Source organism: Panthera uncia, assembly GCF_023721935.1.
Source record: "Panthera uncia isolate 11264 chromosome C1 unlocalized genomic scaffold, Puncia_PCG_1.0 HiC_scaffold_4, whole genome shotgun sequence".
NCBI classification, from domain to species: Eukaryota; Metazoa; Chordata; class Mammalia; order Carnivora; family Felidae; genus Panthera; species Panthera uncia.
In genome coordinates this window covers 73348165-73369164 of record NW_026057585.1, presented here as the reverse complement: position 1 = coordinate 73369164, position 21000 = coordinate 73348165, and the positions used below count along the sequence as shown (strand labels likewise).

At 49.8% G+C, this 21000-nt stretch overlaps 1 protein-coding gene across 11 annotated transcripts in view; it reads right to left on the bottom strand.

Annotated features, from left to right (window-relative positions):
- SCMH1 (Scm polycomb group protein homolog 1) overlaps positions 1 to 21000 on the bottom strand; it is a 151640-nt gene that overhangs the window by 1607 nt on the left and 129033 nt on the right. For 6 of the 11 annotated variants that reach the window (XM_049617394.1, XM_049617398.1, XM_049617396.1 and 3 more), the window contains 5 exons: positions 20594 to 20794; positions 18661 to 18864; positions 7563 to 7757; positions 2703 to 2825; positions 619 to 761 (listed from right to left, as the gene is read on the bottom strand). In XM_049617394.1, coding sequence (XP_049473351.1) covers positions 619 to 761; positions 2703 to 2825; positions 7563 to 7757; positions 18661 to 18864; positions 20594 to 20794 — 866 coding nt within the window. Of the gene's footprint in view, positions 1 to 618; positions 846 to 2702; positions 2826 to 7562; positions 7758 to 18660; positions 18865 to 20593; positions 20795 to 21000 lie in introns of all 11 variants that reach the window. The other 5 variants (XM_049617401.1, XM_049617405.1, XM_049617402.1 and 2 more) reach the window with 3 other exon arrangements.

Below are 21000 nucleotides of genomic sequence, written 5' to 3'. Positions count from 1 at the left end.
GAGACCTTCAGGCCGGACCTAAGAGCAGCCCCAGACCCAATGGCATGAAAGATTGGAATGATTGATGAAAGGGAGCGCATCTGTTCTGAGCACCCAATGGGTAGAACAGCACCCAGCAGCAGGGGCTGCTGGGAAACGGGTTTGTGCCCAAATCAGGAGTATGGTCACCGCAGGAGAGTCGGGAGCGGTGCTTGGCTACACAGCCAAATGGTCACTTGAAGAGATGGTGGCGGTTCCCAGAGGAACAAGGACATGATGGGGGCTGATGAGGTTGGAGAGTAGGGGCCAGGTGGCAGGGGACTCTAACCTGGGCTGAGGCCCCCGATTCTCAGGCCAAGGCAGGCAGATGGGAGAGCACACACGTCTAGGAAAAGAGGAGAGTCCTTTCCCCAGGCCTGAGCCCACAGGCCACGCACCCAGCAGGAACGTGGCTGAGTCAGACCTACACTGCAGGAGGGGGCTGAGCTCAGTGCCCGACAAGGGCGGCTGGAGACCTGAGATATCGTCTCTGTTTTCATGGTGTCTCCCGTGCTTAGTCTCGAGGGGCCTTTAAGAGTCTACAAATTGCCAAAGCAAGACTCCCAGTGGACACAGGAGAGGTCAGGCGGGGGCACCTACGTGTTTGCGAAAGAGGTCAGCGTGGGGTCCAAGCTGGGGATCAGCTTCCCGGACAAACTGCATCACGTCCTCTACTGTCCACGAGGAGGGGTCCCGGCCACTCAGTCGAGAGGCATCCCGGCTTTCCAGGTATCGGTCCGACCCTGCAGGACAGGAGGGCACCTGCCATAACGGGTGGGGACTGGTTTGTAACGCATCCCCACTCTCCTTGGCACGTCCCGATGGCCCTGTGGGTGAGGCTCACGTTAGTGCCAGAGCAGAGCAGAGCAACTGGAGGTGGCTGAGGGAGGGAAGGGTTCTTCCACAAAGGGATGAGGATCTGAGACTCTTCTTAAGTCAAATCTTTGTTCTTTAAGAGTAGATCTGATTTTGGAAAGGGCCAGAAGAAATTTTACATTAAGGCTGTGGTTCAGCCTGGACCAAAGTCAGCGGGAACAATGAGTGAGGGGATTACTTGGGCTCACTGGGGGTCTGGTGGGTAAGGCTGCTTTTACCTTGGCTCTGGGGACCACTTCTAGATAGACTTTGGCAGATGGGCAAGATTAGAGCCAAATCTAATTTGGGGTCTAGGGAGAAAAAAAGTGGTGGAAAATACTCTGTGCCTCTTCCAAGGCCTGGAGAATAGCTAGCCTTGCTACAGCCTAATAGTGCAGAGGCAGAAAATAGTCTTGCCTTGGCTGCTAGGAATCTCAGTTAATTTAGTGTACTGCTTAGAGCTTTTATCTCGACCTTGGCTCAAATACAGTTCCTCCCATTTCCCCCGTGGGATCTGGACTCTCTGAAATCTGAACTCCTTAGCATGCATGGTCTAGAAAGTACTGCAGCATCTGGCCCTTTCTGCCTCTGACTGCATCTCAACCCCCTAACCCCACCCCTTCCTTGTCACGCTCCAGACACACTAGCTTGCTTTCTGCTTCTCGAATAGGCTATGCCTTTATTCTTTGACCTGTAATTTCCTCGGTCCGGAATGTGCTTTTCCCAGGACTTTGCATACCTGATTCCTTCTCAATATTTGGGTCTTATCTCAAACATCAATTCCTCACAGACCTTCACCAACCTTCTAGCAAAAACATTCCATTCCCCACACAGCCACTATCAATCCAATTATCTCCTTTTCCCTCAGCACGTATCACTACCTAAAATATTTTCATGTATTTATGTTTACTGTCTGTCTTCTCCTATTTTCTGCCCTATTTCTTTGTGATATTGTGACTTTTAATAAGAAAAACACACATATTTGGTCTTTGTCCTGTTCCCTGGCAAGAACTCCTAAAATTCTTGGAATTTCCTAAATGGTGAGAGAAAGAAAGGTGCCTTTTGTTATTCACAACAAGCCCTTTCTAGCCACACCTGAGCATGTTCCTGAGGTCACTTCTGGAAAGTCCCTAAAGGATGGGGGTTGCCTGCCAACCTCCCTGGGGAGGAGAGTGGCCAATGACTTAACTGATTGTGCCTGTGTAATCAAGGTTCTGTAAAAACCCCAAACGATGGGGTTCGGAGGGCAAGAACCCCTGGTTGGTGGACACATGGAGGTGTGGGGAGAGCTGTGTGTCTGGAGAGGGCATGGAAGCTGGTGCCCCCTCCCACATGCCTCGCCCTGGGCAGCTCTGCCATCTGGCTGTTCCTGAGTTGTCTCTGGTTACAGAAAGCTGGTAACCTAGTAAGTTTTCGTGAGTGAACCCAAGGAGGTGACTGTGGGAACCCTTGATTTAGTCGGCCAGTCAGAAGCACGGGTGACATCCCGGACCTTCGACTGGCCTCTGGTGGCGTGGGGCAGGGGGCCTGTGGGACCGAACCCTTAGCCGATGGGATCTGATGCTCTCTTCACACAGTGTCAGAGTTGAGTTAAATTGTAGGACACCCAGGTGGTGTGGCACAATTGTTTGGTGTGGGGAGAGCTGCACGTGTGGTGTCAGGGGTGAAGTCACGTTAAATGGAGTACTGGGCGTAAGGGAGACAGACACACGGGGGGGGGGGGGTGGTTTCCTTTCACAGTCTCCAGGACATAAAAGAGGGCCTGGGCAGCCATAGTGGACGCTCAGATAGGTTTGTTAAATGAACGAATGACCCTACATAATAGTTACTTGTGTATTTTTCTGGCTCCCCCACCAGGCTGTCTTGAGGCAGGGACCTTGCCTTGTTCACGTCTGTATCCTCACCACTCAGGAGATGCCTGTCACACAGCTGAGAGGCGAGCTGAAACCCACCTAGGAGAGCAGAAGGCTGTACTCGTCAACTGTCTCTTGCAAAGGCTAAAAATCTCCTCCATTTCCCTTCACTCTGGGTGGGTCCCAGGTCTAAAAGTCAAAGCACATTTGGCTTGGCCCAGCCCCTGCTCCCTGGGGAAGAGACTCCGGGCAGTTACATCTCCAACTCGTAGCTGGGCACTGACCAGATGAGGGGAGAAGTGTGCCAGGGCAAGCAGGGTGACGATCGCCATAGAAATTCCGATGGCTTTTTAGAGGCGGTGGTAGACAGGAAGTTGGAGAGGGCTCTGAGCCAGCCACCTCTCCCTGCCCTGACAGTGCACTGTGACACTGACAGAGAGACCGGCTGCAGAGATTACGGACAGCAGAGAGAAGATATACTCATGGACGTGTCCCTGGACCATCTCGGCCAATTCCTTGACCTAGGGGAGCTAAGAACCAAACACACACACAATGACATTATACACATATAAACATAAACGCACGCACATATTCACACAGCTGATGCTACTACGTATTTCTGAGTTTGTCTGGCAGCCTCCTCCTGTTCCAACATACCCCGGGAGGACAAGTGGCAGGAAGTTGCTAATTTATATGGTGGTCGGGAGAGACAGCTCTGAAATGATGACACCTGAGCACAGACCGTGAGGCAGAAGGGTGACTGGCATGTTTACGGTGAAGCCGGGAGGCCTGTGGGCCAGAGCCGAGAGAATGAGGAGAGAGTGGTAGGAGATAACCTCTGAGAGGTAGTGTGTGTGATGGGCTGGGGGGCATGGTGGTGCACATAACAGGACCTCGATGCCACAGAAAAAACCATTGGCTTTTCTGAGCGAAGTAGGTCGGTTTTGAGCAGAGGAGTGACTGGAACCAACTTACAGTGGAAAGGATCGCTCTCAGAGCCCGTGTGAATAGACTTAGGCTTCGGGGGAGGGCAGAAGGGAGACCAGTCCAAGCCAAGAGACGACTGTGGCGTGCAGCAGGTGGTAGTGGTGGATGTCGGGAAGAGTGAACAGTAGGAAGAACCCCCACCACCCGCCACTGTCAGCTCATCTGACCCTTAAAACAGCCCTTGAGGGAAGCAGCATCATCTTCCGTTTAGAGATGAGGGAGCTGAGGCCCGGAGAAGTGAAGTGACTTTCCCAAGACCACACAGCTAGGAAGAAGACAAGTCAGTGCCCTGGATCTGTCTTCTGTCCCCATTTCTGCACACAGACTACAGCGGGATTCTCTCCCACTGCCCGATGAGAGCTGGTGGTTACCCCTCAAGGAAGGCAGAGGGTCTCAGTCTGAGAATGACTAAGGCAGGTGAAGCACATCTAAGGCAGGTGGCCAGACTAGCAAACCGATGCCTACTCATCCTCGATTAGTGAAATAAGAGGGGACAGACTCAACATGTGAATTCTTCGGGACAAAGAGTTCTAGTGCCAAATGGAATCCTTCATAGCCGTATGAGGTTCTACAGGGTCACAAGAGATTTAGACCATGACCGGGCCAACAGGCTCACACGCATTCCAAAGGAAGAGAGGAGGTGCCCGGAGACAAGAGTGACATCTCAGGCCGGTGGCGCATGGGGCAGCCATCAAGCAGCACTCCCAACAGAGAGGGCCTCGGGAGGGAGGACGGTGACGGAATCCCTTCACACCTGGGGGGTGATTAAGCTTCCCAAGTGATCCCTTATCCCCGCTTCCATCTGATCCTTGTCACACTCCTGTGAAAAGACCAGGTCCATATCACCATGTCCAGTGCACAAAAGAGGGGTGTGGAGACCTGAGAGGTGAGACGACTCCCCCAAGACTCAAGGCGGGAAATCAGCTGGCGGCTCTGCCTGGACTTTAGTGCTGCCCATGCCCCGCACCGCCTTGCTGGGTGACGGCCTGGCTTCTTCCCCCCACTCGGTCTCCCTAAAACTCTCTCTCCTGAGGCCGCTTCTCTCCACGGCAGGCCCTGTCAATGGAATCTTCTTATTGTTCCACACGCCGGGGGCTGGGAGTGTGGAGGTGGCACTTCCCCGTCTCTCCATGGCCACTTTTAGGCCTTTCTCCTATGAAAGCTCATGTTCATCAGAGGCCAGATATGTGCCCAGCCACCTGCTCGTCCTGTTCACTGTCGCCTACAGACCTCTGGGCTTCTACCCCTTGTGAGATGGAGATTGCTCGGTATGTCGGTCACAGCCTCCTGCTCCAGCCGGTTCCTGTCCTCATCCTCAGAGGCACTCAGTCACCCACCTGGCCTCCAGTGACCTTCACCTCCACTCTGCTTCAAATACCTCCCGCCAAGGCCACTGCCTGCTTCCTGCCATCACTTGGAACAAATCCACTTCAGAAACGTAAACATCCCTTTCTCTGACCCCAACCTCCCATGTCTGTAACTGTCCTGGACTTCAGTCCACTAAACCCATTACGTCACAGAGACGTTTAGCCCAGCAGACTCACAATTCCCCATCCTTCAGCCTTGTCCCAGCCTTGCTTCTTCTTCCCTACCTGGCCCGGTCCGGTGCTGATGGTCTAAACGGCTGTCCCTCCAGCTCCCCCACTCCCTGGCCCTCTTGCCCTTCTACCTCAACGTGAAACTTTCATCCGCAGACAGTCTTTTCTCATTCCCACATCTAGGTTTCTAAGACCACAGAAGAAAACCACATCTCTGGCAAAATGGCAGACTAGTCTCCAAGCACAGCTGGGCCTTCAGTGTTTCCCGAAAGCCAGTCCCTTCTCCTTGCTCCATTTCCCCCTGTCTGCTCTTGACCAGTCCAGTCTGGGAGCTCCCCTAAGCCCTTCTCTACTCGCCCTCTCCCCATTCACTCATGGCCACCATCAATCTTTCCTCCAGTCTCAAAGAACAAGGCTTAAGGCCAACCCATTTTTCTATGCCCTGGGTCCCTAACCCTTCCCACCGCACCACACCCACAGCCTTACTCTCTTCTCTTTCCTATATTCTTCATTTCTTCTTCTTGGAAGGCACAACTTGTCTGCTGATAAACACATCCGGGGCGCTCCCACTCTTGAAGACCTTTTGTAGGTCACCATTTTTCTTTTTCTTAAGCCCTCTTTAGTACCTCACCATGCTATCTGCCCTCATCGCCCTCCACAACCTCTGAGGCTGCTCTTGCTAAGGTCGTCAATTACCCACTAATCACCACCCCCGACAGATAGTTGCCAAATCTTTGTTGTGGCGCCCTCTCTTTGAAATGCTCTCTGTAATCCTGGCCACTGCAACATCAGATTTGGTTTTTCCTCGCATTTGACTACTTCTTTGTCGTCTCCTGGGATCTTCTTCCTGCTCCCACCTCCTGAACTTTGTTGGTCCCTAGGACTCCACCTTTAGTCAATTGTTCTTTTCATTCTACCCACAGACTCCTGGGAAGTGGCTGGCATTCATCCTACAGCTTCAACTACCATCTGCATGCCGATGACGCCCCAACATTTATCTTCAGTTCAGTTGTCTTCCCTGAGAATCAGACCTGCAGAGCCACTGCCTGGTGGATGCCACCTAGATGACCTGTGGGCTCCCTCCCTGTCTTTCTACGGCTGGTCCCCTCTCTCACTGAATGGCACCCTGCCACCCCATCTAGAAACCAAGGAGACATTCCTCCTCCCTTCTTTCTCACTATCCTCAAATCTGACTGTATCTGCCTCGTGAATAGTTTTTTAACCCATTTGCTCTTCTATAAACTATCTACCACTTTTCTAATCCAGGCCTTTATCTGTTCTGGTTTGGCCCACTCCCCAACCTCCTAAGTGGCCTCTCTAGTCTGTCCTTCCTCAAATGTGTCCTCAACACAGTAGTACGTGATCTGTTGAAAACACAAGACTCTTTAGGTCTCGCCTCTAATTAAAAGCCTTCGGCAGCTTCACACTGCCTGCAGGATCCACTCCAGACTCCATCCTGCTCCACAGCTTTGGGTCCTCTGCGAAGCAGCCCCCTGACCTTTCCAGGCTTTTCTGTTTCAAGTACCCCTCTGTCCTTTTTCCGCTATGCTCTCTTCCTGGAAAGCTCTCCCTCCCCTACTACTCCTGATCTCACCACTCACAGCTTCGAAGTCTCAGACAGGGTGGTGTCACCTCCTCAAGGAAGCTTCCCCTAGGAGTGCCTGGGTGGCTCAGTCGGTTAAGTGTCCGACTTCGGCTCAGGTCATGATCTCCTGGTTTGTGAGTTTGAGCCCCACGTCGGGCTTTGTGCTGACAGCTCAGAGCGTGGAGCCTGCTTCGGATTCTGTATCTCCCTCTCTCTCTCCCTGCCCCTTCCCTGCTCATGCTGTCTCTCTCTCTCTCAAAAATAAATAAACGTTAAAAAAAAAAAAAAAATTCAAGGAAGCTTCCCCTGGATACCGAGCTTGGGTTAGGTGTTCTTCTTTCCTGCAGTTTTCATACTATCCAAAGCACATCTCTGTTCTCAAGATATGTCTTACAATTGTGTTGAAGTGTTTGTCTCTCCCGTAAGACTGTGAACACTCTGAGGACCAGAAGCGATTGACTTTTGCATCCCCATGCTGAACACAGATGGTCTTCGAATGAATGGCTAATAAATGAATGGGGGTACCTTTCCCTGTCCCTTTGGCTCGAGTCTTTGGCTCTTAGTTTCCACTGTTGTCAAGCCAATCCCAGAGCTCCAGATGCCTCCCTGGTGCCTAGCTAGACACAAATGGTAAGTCTGGACCCCGTCCAACTGCCAGGCAGGGGGCAGCCAGCGCTCAGTGAGGAAGGAAGGGAAGAGCGAGGGCCAGAACTGCAGTCAGCTTACCCCTGGAGCACAGCCTGCGCACAGCCGAGGCAGGACTCAGTGGGAGGCCACAAGATGGAAGCAGAGGCCGGTACCCGTGGGTTCGAAGGTTTTGGGAGCTGCTGACAAGGTTGGTGGGAGTCAAGGCGGAGTCCATGGAGTCTGAGTGTGGTTCCAAGGACCGGGTCAGACTATTCCCCAGGACAAAGCTTTCACCTGGAAAACAGTAAAACCAGAGTTAGAGCAGGAACTAGTCTAGAAGGACTGCCGGGGCGCTGGCCTCGCAGGTACCTGTTTGGATGGAGCAAGAGGCAGCAAGACAGAAAGTTCTAGGCTATCTCAGGAGGCCTGTGTACTAGGCATGGCTCTGGCTCTCACTAGGTGACCTTAGTCAAGCCCAGTGCCATTCTCTGGACTTGTATCTCCTTAGGGACTCTTCCTTTTATATTAGATAGTCTTTGAAGTTTCTTGTGGTCTGGATGTCTTAAGCTTTTTCTGGATAAGGAGAACCTTAAAACAAATAGAACTATTTTAGGAAGAGGCTGCCTCCCTACACACGAGATGCTAGTGCAGGGGACAGGGGAGCTGGAGAAGAGGTATGGTTACTTAGATGAGGACACTTTAAAAGGTGACCCCCTCAGCCAGCAAGACATCTCAGAAACACTCCTCAGTGCCCAACTAACAGCCTGTCTATGAAGGGTCTGCTCCTTGGTTCCCTCCCTCCTTTCGTACTTGCCTTGTGGAACAGAACTACCCCAAGGAAGCTGGGCTTATGCGGCGGTGAGAATAGGGCCGTGGAGACCAGAATCTGGATTAGAACTTGGCTCTGGCACTGGGTAGACAAGGTGCTTCTCTCAGAACCGCACTCTCCTCATTTAGAACATGGGAAGCCCCCTTCCTCTGAGGCCCAGCCCTTCAGCTGGGCAGCAGCCCCTAATGAGTGCACTCCAGAACCTGAAGCAGGCTCCCTCTCGTGACTGGGCTCTGCCCACACTCAGTCAGTTCCTCAGCCCTGCTCACATCATCTCTGCCTAAAGGAGGAGTGCTGGGTCCTGGGCCACCCCCCACCCCCATCCTTTGTGGCTTTTCTTAGAGGTCGGCTGTTCAGGTAACGCTTGGGATTCACTCAGGCCTGTGATCAACACTACAGTCAAACACACGGTCTGGCACACGATAAGACTTCTATGGCAAGATGGGTCAGGATTTTAGGACTACTTTCTACTACCTGAACTTGTGGGGTAACCGGGGGCTTAGAATCAAATCCAGCTATTTGCCCTTAATCTCGGGAGTGTGACTGACAAAGCCCTACCCCGGCAATGGTCCCGGAGAGAGAAGTCTCTGGGGACCTGGACTGCAGCCCACCCCTTCAGGCAGACGAGCCTTCAGATTCCTATCTTCCAGGATAGGGGACCACAGCAGCGTCCCACTTTTGAGACAAGCACAGGACTCCAAGCCAGCAAACAGGAGGCCCGGGTTCTACACCTGGGCTCCTGCCCTTCTCCAGGTATTTGACCCCGTGCAAGCTGTCTGTCCTCTCAGCGCCAGCTTTATCTGTAAAAGGGCGGGGGGGGGGGAATCCCTCTCTCTCATGCTGAGAACATTAAATGAGAAAATGGAATGAGATGGACTTTACCAAGGTGGGGAGTTATTTTATTTATCCTTCACTCAGAGTTACGGCAAGCCTACGTTCTCTGCAGTAACTCGGGAAGAGGATGAAATCTAGTTTCTGCATGTGCCTTCCGAGCCCTCATTACCTGGCGAAAACCGCGGACAGCGCAACTTGCCTCACCCGAACTAGCGTGTGAAGCGTCATCAGGACAGTATGGGGGGCTCACCAGCTGCTGATGCAAGTCAGCGTCTCTTCCTCTCAGCGATGCTACGAATGGCAGTGGAGGCCTGGAGTCTGAGTTGAGGGGCCTGAACACCGGGACAGGGGCAACGGCACCAGGCCAGGTCATTAAAGCTCTCCTAATGAGAGGCAGTGGACAGATGAAGAATCATGCCTGGGAGGGCCCTGGGAGGGCCTCGTCTACTTAAGGCTGACCAGACGAGGGCTTGGCCGCCTCAGCAAGACAGTGCAGCAAAGAAGACTGCAGTGCTCTCAAACTGTGCTCCACAGATCCCCGAGGGCCAAGTGAGTAGGCCTCTGGGTCTCACCCCAGGTTCTAGCAAAACAGCTCTGTTTTTAACTTTTATACCCCAGAGTTTTCATATAATCCTGCCTTTGCAAAAAGGAGTTCTACTGCTAAAAGGAACTTTGCAACCATTGGCCCAGGGTCAGAAGTTAGGGCTGCAAGACTTGAGTTCTATTTCTGGCATTACCACTGGTCACTGATCTCTGCCTTTTTCTTGGGATTCAGTTTGCCCATCTATAAAAAGACACTGAGGAGCACCTGGGTGGCTCAATCGGTTAAGTGTCTGACTTTGGCTCAGGTCATGATCTTGCAGTTCACGAGTTTAAGTCCCACGTCGGGCTCTGTGCTGACAGCTCAGAGCCTGGAGCCTGCTTCAGATTCTGTGTCTCCCTCTCTCCCTGCCCCTCCCCTGCTTGTACTCTGTCTCTCTCTCTCAAAATAAATAAAACATTAAGAAAAATTTATTTTTTTTTAATTTTTTTTTAACATTTATTTATTTATTTATTTATTTATTTATTTATTTTGGGACAGAGAGAGACAAAGCACGAACGGGGGAGGGGCAGAGAGAGAGGGAGACACAGAATCGGAAACAGGCTCCAGGCTCCGAGCCATCAGCCCAGAGCCTGACGCGGGGCTCGAACTCACGGACCGCGAGATCGTGACCTGGCTGAAGTCGGACGCTTAACCGACTGCGCCACCCAGGCGCCCCAACATTTATTTATTTTTGAGACAGAGAGAGACAGAGCATGAATGGGGGAGGGTCAGAGAGAGGGAGACACAGAATCTGAAACAGGCTCCGGGCTCTGAGCTGTCAGCACAGGGGCCCGATGCGGGGCTCGAACTCACGGACCGCGAGATCGTGACCTGAGCCGAAGTCGGCGCTCAACCGACTGAGCCACCCAGGCGCCCCAAGAAAAATTTTTTAAAAAGACAATCTCATATGGTCAATTTAAATGAAATTTGCTGTGGATGTGTTAGAGACATAAGAACAGTCAGCATGGGAAGGAGCTCATTCCTTCATTCAGCAAACATCTGTTGAGCATCCTTTGAGTACTAGCTCCTGTGCTAGGGAGGGGGTATGCAGAGGTAAACAGACAGATAAAGGCCTTTCCTTATGCACTGATTTCCAGTCAGAAGCAGATTTTTTTGGCGTCTCACCTTGTAAGGCTACCCTAAAAACAAGAGTTCCCAGGGGAGGATGGCAAGAATGGTGGGGGGAGGTCTAGAAATCATGCAAAGGAGAAAGAGCCCACGAATGCATGATCTGGAGGAAAGTCAGGGGTGACAAATAACCTGAGGACAGTCATGGGAAGGAAAGAGAACTGGAGGTAGATTGGATCTTCTGAAAGGCAGACAGTAAAACAGGGGGCAGGAGTTATAAGAAGACAGATTTGGGCTCAAAAGTGAAGGCACTGTAGCAATCAGAAATGCCCAGCAATAAAATCGGTTGCCAAAGGTGATGGTGAGCAACCTGTCATTGGGAGCACTTAAGCAGAAGTCAGATGACCACCCGATCTGTTGGGCTAGACACTAGATCATCTCTAGACCACTTTCCATTTCTGGGATTCAAGGAATCTGTGCTCACAACCATGCTTTCCCCTTCCTGGGGTGAAACAAATGAAAGAAACTAGAATTTTCTAAGAATTTCTAGAATTTTCTAAGAAAATTCTTATGCCAACACAAGACCCAGAGACTACCACAGTTCCTGTGTATGCTTAAGTCTGCCTCATGCAAAAAAAGTCCTCTGAACTACGTGTCCTACACCCTCTAGTACACTTTAATTCAGCAAATATTATCAGATATTTGCTACGTGACAGGGAGACGGATACTGTGAACGATGAAAAAGACAGATATTGTCCCTTCCCTCAAGGAATAATTAATCTAGTGGGAAGGATGACAAAATACAAGCTTATAAAAAATTAGAAACTATTGTAAATATTACTAAGCAAATAGGGTATTAAGACAGAAAATAACAAGGGGGGCTTTTTTAGATGAGGAGACCTTGAGAGGTCTCCTTGACAAGATGATGTTTAACAGCTGTGGTCTGAAGCATCCAAGTAGAGGTATGCTAAACAATGTGCTTGGTTTTAGGGTTCGCTGGCAGCCCCAATGAATCCCAAGCATTATCTAAACATTTGACCTCCAAGAAAAATTGCAAAACTGCAAAGGATAGGAACATGACCCAGGATGCCCTCACCCGCAGAGAATTCTGTGGAAAGGGCCAAGGAGCTGACGTGGCTTAGATAGAACCTAATCATCTGCTGTAGGTCTCCTGGTACAATGGCTAAGGGCTGCTGCCTGGTAACTTATAGAAAGATCTTGAGTAGAAAAACAGCTTGGAATATTTGGGGAAATGAGGAAAAACAGTGTAGCTAAAATATATGGAAGGAAGAGATGAATCTGGCACGGTAGGCAAGGACCAGATGATGCAGAATACTGCAAACCAGAGTAGGACACCTGGATTTTACTGTAAGTGTGTTAGAATGCCACTACAGAGTTTTAGGTTAGGGCATGCCATAAGCTCATTTATTCCTGAAGAATACCCTTTGGGCTATTAGGTAGAAAATGGAGCAGAGAGGAACGAGAGAGGGGACGAGATAGGCCAGAAAGGACCTCTCAGGCCAAGAGAGAGAGGATAATGGCAAAGGCAGTAGACTGGTAAGATGTACATGGCTTTAGGATACATTTTGGATTTCCACTAAGACAGAGTAGCAGGGTCTAGGCATATCTGATTTCTTGGAACTGAAAACAAAAAGACAAAATACATGAAATAACCATTTTCAGACACTGGGCATCAGGTAGTGCAGGACAGTGATTCCTAAAAAGGGGTAACAAAAAAGGTGAGCCCTAGGCTTGCTCTCAGCTCACTGTCTAGAGTGTTTCCAGGCCACAGTGGAGGCAGGGGAAGATTAGACAGAGCCGGTGAGCTCCCTGAGCTGAGGAGATGGGGCCGAGTCCAGATAGGCCAAGGCAGCTACAGTTCATGGGTCAGAGCTCTGGAGAGGTGATTACAACTAGATTTCAAATGCTCAAGAAGACAGAGCAAAGACTATGCAGGTTAAGCAAAAATACCAAAGACATAAAAAGACCCAAGTCAAACTTCTAGAAATGAAAACACAATGTCTGAGATAAAAATACATGAGATGGATTAAGAGTGGATTAGACACTGTAGAAGAAAAGATTAGCTAACTTAAACACAGCTACAGAATTTATCCAAAATAACGCACAGAAAAAAGGCTGAAAATATTTAAAAAGCATCACTAAACAGTGGGAAAGCTTCAAGGAGACTCATATATGTCTAATTGGAGTCTCCAAAGAGGTGAAGAAAATATATATGAAGAAAGAATGGTAGAAAGTTTTTCACATTTGATAAAACGCTGTAAACCCACATGTGCCAAGAAGCTCAGGGGACTCTAAGCACAAGAGGCATGAAGAAAACCTCACCAAAGCACAGCATAGTCAAATGGCTAAAAATCAATAATAAACAGAAAACCTTAAAAGCACCCTGGGGGGTGTGGAGGGGGGTGGGAACAGCATGAGACCAAAAAGAAGAATGACAGCAGACTTCTCATCAGAGACAATGCAAACCAGAAAACAATGGAGTGACATCTTTTAAAAAGTGCTGAACAAAAAGAGAGTCAATTTTAAAAGTATCTTTCAGAAACAAAGACAAAAAAACCCAAAAAAACAAAAGAATTTTTCAAAGATACAAAACTGAAAGAATTTGTGTCCAGTAGACTGTAACTCTGAGAAACGTTAAGGAAAGTCCTTCAGCAGGGAGAAGATATGAAACTGGCTCTACACTAAAAAAATGGAAAGTACCAGAATACCAGAAAGGGTAACTATGAAAGGGTAAATATAAAATAATTTTTTTCTTTTATGTTAAAAGAATATATTTTTTATATTGAAAAAAATTAAAAGAGGATTACCTATTTAAAGTGAAATAATAATGTATAGTGGGATTTACAATATATGTAAAAGTAAAATGTATGGTAACAATAGCACAAAGGCCAGAAGATGGGGAGAGTGTACCAGCTGCAAGGTTCTTATGCGATATGCAAAGGGATAAGACTATGGCTCTAAGGTAGACTGTGATATGTAAAAAATGTATAATATAAACTAAAGCAATCACTAAACTAAAACAAAGAATTAAATTAGTTATAGCTAATAAGCCAATAAGGAAATAGAAATCATAAAACAACTGGATTAATCCACATGAAGGCAGAAAAAAGAGAACACGGGATAGATGGAACAAATCTCTCTACCAACAGCTTTTGTCTTTGTTCTTTGAGTTGCAAGTAAAGATCTGGGTGGGCTATGTGGTTCTTTCATTTATATAATTACATTGTTACATTTATATAGTTTTGGTTTTGAAAGACAAAGTCTGGGAAATTGGAGATAAGAGGAAACAAAATTATTCTGCATAATATATTAAGCTGGAGTTGCCTGCTGATAGCTGGAAAAAGAGGAGGTATGGGATGGAAGGAATAGAGAACAGAGAAGAAAATCCCCCAAACCTAGAGTGGGTCCCAGAAATGGCAGCAGGCTGAGGCCGAAGGTGAATGAGGCCAATAGGATACATCCTGTAACAGCAGATAAACATTAAGATAAAACAGAAATGTTAAAATGCTTCCTGTTCTTTGTGGCAATTCTCCCCCACCCCCCTAAACCCCAGTACAAGTTTATTACAATTGTATTCATTTTTGTATTCATTTTCCTTAGGGAAATGAAGGATGAAGAATTGGACCAAATGTTTGGGACAAAGCACCTAAGGGAGGGACGGTCAGCTATAAGAGTGGTCTGGGAAAGAAGGAGCAGGAGTCTGCAGGAGTCTGAGTCAGAGCAGGAACCCTAGGTCTGAATGATGGGGGGTGGGGGTTCATTCGATGTTATTTAGATTTGGGTATCGAAGGAAAGGATTATCCCCAAATCTAAGAGGACTCATGGAGTCCCACACAAACCTCCAGACAGCCTCCCTGCCTACTGTCTCGCCCTGTACCAATCCATTCTCCCACACAGGATCCTGAGTGACCTCTCTGAAGCGCTGTGACTGTGTCCCTTCCCTGGGTGCTCACTGCTCAATGATAAAAAGCTGGTAATACGGTCAGTTAGAGCTTTCCTGACCAGGCTGCTGCCTCCGCTCCAGCCTCGTCTCTCACATGCCTCTCTTCCACTGTGTGTGTCAGCTGTACCAGACATCCGGTTCCTCTGACACGGGTCACGCTCCCCTTTGTCCCTCACAGTCTGACATGCTATTCAGTCAACAGGAACATTCTTCATCACTCCTCTCCTCCATCTCCTTGGGTCTGTGGCATCTCCACCTGATTATCCTGCTCCTTCAGGTCCAAGCTTAGATATCATTTCTTCTGGAAAGCCTCTCCTGACACCCGGTTTGAACTTCTGAAATCTGAACGTGTCCTCTGAAAGTACGCATCATCACGAATGAACTGTTTGCTTATTTGTTCCTCTTTACCAGGTTGTAAAGTCTGTGAGCGTGAGGACCTGGGCCCCTAGTTTACTATGGAAATGCCCCCTGCCCATATGCCTAAACCAGACCTTGGTGTTGTGCAACCAGTAACTTCTGGGTTGGCCGACTGAATAATAGACTCGACACAGGTTCAATTAATTATGAGCATCTGCATCATCTTGGAACTCTGACAGTTCTATGAGGAAACCCCACATGGGGACGAAGGGTTTCATCCCCACAGAGGGATGCAACCTAACAGATTTCACACTTCTTATCTGACTTTATTGAATCCTGTACACTTTAGGATTCTGGCAGGAGAACCACTTTATAAGCTCAGATGACCCTGGACGGCAGCTAGAAAAACAGGCACAAGGAACTTACCACCTTGGGACAAATGAACCTCCTTGAGCAGAGAGGAATCTGGGCAATCCCCAAACGGCAGACCTAGAGGTTAATGCTGGGTGGTTTCAATTACGGCTAAGATAATAGTCCCTGGAACCAGCTACGTTAATTATCTCCTGTTAATGCTGTCAGTGCTGAGGGCCGGAAGGAACTCCCTCTCACATGACCTTCACAGGCCTCTCACCTGACATGGCCACGTGTGGAGTTTTGAAGAAGTGACCCTAATCTGACACTGTCCCCCTCCACCCTCCACCGGGAACCCTTCCTGTCCTCGTCTTTCATCACTCCTGGCTGGCCACAGGGCCCGTTCCAGGCTCACACCGCGTGCATGTCTGTCCTCTCTCAGCTGGCATGCTCCCAGAGCAGGGATGCGGTCTGTTCCATCTCTGGCTCCCCAGAGGCTAGTATAGCATCTGGCACAGAGCGTCTGACAACTGGTCTGGAGTCTCCAAAATGTCAATGTCATGTCAGGAAAGGCAGAGACAAAAGTGTGGAAAACTGCTGTAGATAAAAGAAAACTAAAGAGACAGAACATTTATCGATCTATCTATCTATCTATCTATATCAGCTAGTAGATTTTACTCATGTTAAATTTCTTGAGTGTGATAATACTCCTACTCTTAGGAGATACATAGGAAAGTTTATTAAGGATCACGTCTCTCAGCTGCAGTTAACTCTCAGATGGTTCAGTAAACAAAAATCCACAGACACAAATATATGTACGTATGCCTAAGAGAAATAGGTACAGTAAATATTACAAAGTTAAGTGGGAAATCTAGATGAAGAGTACATGGTTGCTCACTATCCTATTTGCACAGCTCGTCTGTAGGTTTGGAGTTTTTCAAAAAAAGTTAAGTCTCAACTCAGGTAAGGAACCCTAATGGGATCTGCTATACTGGAATTGTGCGGTCAGTTAGGCCACGACCCTAAGGGCCAGGGAAGTGTGGAGGCAGGCTGTAGGGAAGGGAGAAGGCACCTCAGGAAGTACCTAGATAAGAGGAGTGGTAGCTTTGGATGCTGAAATAGAAGCGCATAGCCACGCAGGAGGGTGGGAGTGATAAACTGCAGATCCAAAGGGCAGACCAAGCCCTGTGCATATCCAGCTATTTGGTAGAGGTTTGGGTAAGTCATCAGGGAAGTGCAGGAAATGATAGATGATCAGAGGTGGAGCAAAGGGTCAGCAAGGCAGGCTAGCAGGCAGGCAGGAAGGCAGGCAGGCAAGATAAGCAAAGGAGCATAGAGGAGTGAGAAATCTAGGCAAAGCTCTGGCTTGTCTGGGCACAGTTAGAACACTTCAGAGAAGCAAACAAACTGGGGAAAGAGCAGCCAAGTTGCTGAGCACCCAGGATGGGAAACAAAAGCTAGACAGTGAGCACCAGAAGGTGCAGAGAGCTGGCTGAATCTGTCTGAAAATGAGGGAAGGAGTGGGGACGGTATGTGATAACCCTGGTCTTTGTCTCTTTCTTAGTTGGTGAGGCAAGAAGGAAGAGTGGCTAAAGCTTGCTTCCTCTTGTCTGGTAGCTGAATCAGAGAGATGCAAACTGGAACAGAATTCCCAGGGCACGTCAGGCCTCAATTCCAAACCCCCTCCATGACTGCGGGCCCATGACGTACATCCCTGCCAGTCCCTGCATGCTGCTACCAGTAAGTTTTCTCTTAGTCCTCAGTGATGATTATTCCCTTTAAGAATTCTGGGCTCCTGGTTCGTGGAGAAATCTCTCTTTAGATGAGCAGCTACCCTCAGTGTTCACTACCCCCTCTCGTGTACGCATTCTTCCAGAATCTCGGGTAGGCTTTGCTTTCATCACTTAAGTGCTGCTCAGAGTTCCTGAAGGCCAACAGCTGGGGTATTTGACAACCTGCCTTTGTCTGCCCCATGTCTGCCATACCCAGCCCGGACCCCCAGTGCAACATACTAAGGACACTTCTTTCTGTTCTCGGATTCTGATGATAAAAGAAAGCAGGAGAAAAGGTTTAGAGAAGATCCCTCCTAAGCAACAGATCAGTGAGGGGGGCACAGACATGCCTGCAGGGACCAGATGGTCTGGCCCTCACAAGGAGTATTTGAAATTCAGATTGTCTTTTTGCCCTGCACACAAGTCACACAGGCAGTGCTCACTGGGGTGCAGAGGTACAGACAGAGGTGAGGGTGGGGGGGCCGGGTGAGTAGTCATGTTGCCGAGCGCGTTCTCCGGAAGTGGACTCTGTTAAGACAACGATAAAGAGATGCCAGGGGAGGCAGTGTGGTGACAAGACTTGTGTAGGTCAGAAATGGGCACCTTTCAGACTTGGGCTCCCTCGCCAAAGGACAGCACAGCCCCAGCACTCACAGCACCACCTCTCTGCTCCTCCGGCCAGGAGGAGTCCACGAGACTCTTCTAAAGGGCCTCTGCTTCCTCTCTTGACCACGACCTACCTCGCTACTGGGATCGAGCTTTCCTCCGCTCCCTGTCGTTCTGTGTCCTGGGGCTCCAGATGCTGAGTTCCACTCACTCTTTAACCTCTCTTGGAAGTGCTTAGTCATTGATCCGGCCACGTGGCATCCGCTTTCCCGCTGCGGGTCTGCTATGCTAACTAAGAAAGTTATTTTCCAGCCTTGTTGTTAATGGCAGGAACTTGAATTGACTTGCTAGCCTGGCAGTGCTGGAGGAGTTCGGGCCACGTGCCAAAGGAAAGAGTGGACGGCCAATCACGGGGGAGCACACTTCTCACTCTGCAGCCTGAGACTAAACCTTCCTGCTGGCAAGGGAGAGCTACCTTAGGCCTCTGCCGCCAGCTTCACACTGGGAGGCGTGCTGTGACCTCATGGTGGCTCCACGTGCCACACGCCGTGGGGGCTCAGGAGGGGAACTCTGAACCACCGTTTTCTAGGGATACAAATCCAGAGGACAGAAGGTTAATCCTAGAGATAGGAAACAAAATCCTGGAGAGAGCAGAGATGGGAGGAGACCAAGGAGTCCCTGGCTGCGCCTGCGGCAAAGGTAAGGCGCAGAAAGCCAGGAGTCCAGAGAGTAGGTGCCGGGCTAGCGGGTGTGAGGGCCAGCCCCGGGCCCCCACTGGCGCTGCTGCTAGCCCTGTGCCCCTTTCTCAGCCCAGGCCCCATCCCAGCTCCTACCTGGTAGGTACCTGTCGTGGCTGTGGCTGTGGCTGTGGCTGTACTCGGTGGTGGTGAGAGGCAAGTGAGTCTGTGTAAAGGGTTGGCTGCCAAACAGATTGTCACTGCGAAGGTTGTGGCAGAGCTTCTCCAGGAAGCGGAGGACGTAGGTGATGCTGTTGACTGCCGGGAGGTTGAGGGTGTGCTGTTCGCGGTCAAACACGGCTGTGGAATGAAGGAAACGGGGCGAGCGCGTCAGCCCGGCAGTGCAGGGCAGGCCGGGCGGAGGAGCCCAGCCCACTGCTTGCTTCAGGCTCACCTGGTTACACAAAGCAGTCGGTGCCCAGGTTTCCTCCCCTCCCCGCCCTCCCTCAAGGGTTTGATTTTTGCCTCCACCTCCAAAGGGCTTGCAGTAATGGGAGTGGCCAGGCCAGGCCTGTTGCACCTGGGGCTCTGAGGCGATTTTACTCAACTTGTGAAAACAACTGTGAACACAACTCTATCTGCTCCATCAGTTGGCTGGGCCTCCTCCGGGAGATCTGCTCATTTTGGGTTCTATTTCCATAAGAACTGCCTAAGAACAGAGAAACCAGGTAGATGAGGAGAATACAGCTATTGCCGGCAATGGTTTGGGTGCACAATGTGATCTGTGTCAGGGCACTAGAGTTTCAGCGGCATTTGGAAATATTCCATGCTTGGTTTTATTTTCCTCCCTATCTATCTCTATTCAAAAAATATCTGTATAATCCTTAAAAAGCAGGCCTTTGCATTTGTCTCTGAGGGCAGCAAGGAAATGGGGAGATAGGCCGGTCCCGGGAATCAAATTTGGGACAGAAGAACCCTAGGAAAGGTGTGGGTGACAGCAACGCCACAGAGGCGCAAAGAAGGCCTCATCCCTGCAGACTACTGCCCGGAAGCCTCGGCCTCCCAAGGAAAGGAAAGCTGGAGTCCCCAGCAGTCCTCCGACTTCTAGAACAATGTCTTCCGTGCGTGCCCTCACCCTCCACACAGCCAATTACTCCCTCGCCAGGGCTCCCACGTCACCCTTTACACATTTCTCGCACATGAGAATACTTCTCTCCTGTCATCTTTTCTCTTCCTCCCCAGCCAGTGCCTGGCAATAACCTCTGGCGTCAGATAAAGGCTCAAAAAATGTTTGCTAACAAAATACAGTTATTTATGGGGTCTTCTAAAAGAATATTGGTATCCGTGAGGGTCTGCCAAGTCAGCTGGGTTCCCCGAGACTGGATACTGCAACTTGTTAGAGGGAAGGGGTGGGAGACTATGCAGGATCATGCAGTTAAGACTGAAAGGCTCCAGGTCAAGTCTTCATAGACTTGGTGGGTATAGAATGGGGTTTTGGACTTGGGAACACGGAAACAGAACTAGGGCACAGCAGAAAAAGTGAACATTCTCAGTGAAAACAAAAAACAGCATAGTTGAATCAAACTCTCATAGCAGGAAAGAGACAGGGAATGGTTTTTCCCCACTCTGCTCTGGGATTCAACTTCCTTGTAACAGGGCTGGCTTAAGCCTGGGCAGCTAAGGAGCCGGAAGAACCTAAGAGTTCTCTGGTCCCCTGAGGCCAGGTGGGAGGCTATGGCGATCTGGAGAAACTCCTGTTGCCACAATGCAGTCCCTCTGGATTCTTTCTTCTGGAATGCCTTTAAAGCAACACACATACATTTTCTGTATGCAGAGGCTAAGCAGGTAGACAGGACAGGAGTCTGCTTAGAAGCTTGGTTAAGCAGAGTCTGCATGGTATTCTACTTGGCAGAGGGGTGCATAAGGCTCAGAGGGGTTCTGGTTGTTGAAAAGGAACAGAATCCCTTCACATTTCTCCAGAGCCTACAGGCGTGACTGTCGTAGGAACCAGGATGCTTTGCCAGAAATGAGCCAGTTGAGAAGGCCTGCCCCTCTGGTGAGGAGGCCACACCGGCCCAAGTGTGCTTACCTGAGATCACTTCACCACCATGGCCCTGTTTGAGGAAGCTGAAGACGGTTTTCTGATGATAAGCACAGTCGATGCAAGCCTGGACAGCCTGCTGCAACACCACGGAGGCGCGGGCTGGCCCAAAATGGTCAGGAAGCAGCTGGACCTTCTTCTTATCTAAGTGGGGGCCTGTGCTGCCATTCTTGTTCAAGTAAATACAAACTGCGGGAGACAAAGAGTCAAAACAGCTTAAAGAGCGTCCAGGGTAGAGAAGTGACAGAACGGTGCTCTCTTCTGTGTCTCACCCTCTGGGCTCTTGTCCCTAGCAGGATTCTCAGCTGCTAGGCCGGTGAAACATTGGGAGGGGGCAGAGGGTGGCTGTATCCAGCTGCAACCAGCCCAGATTGCATGACCAAAGGCTCTGGGAA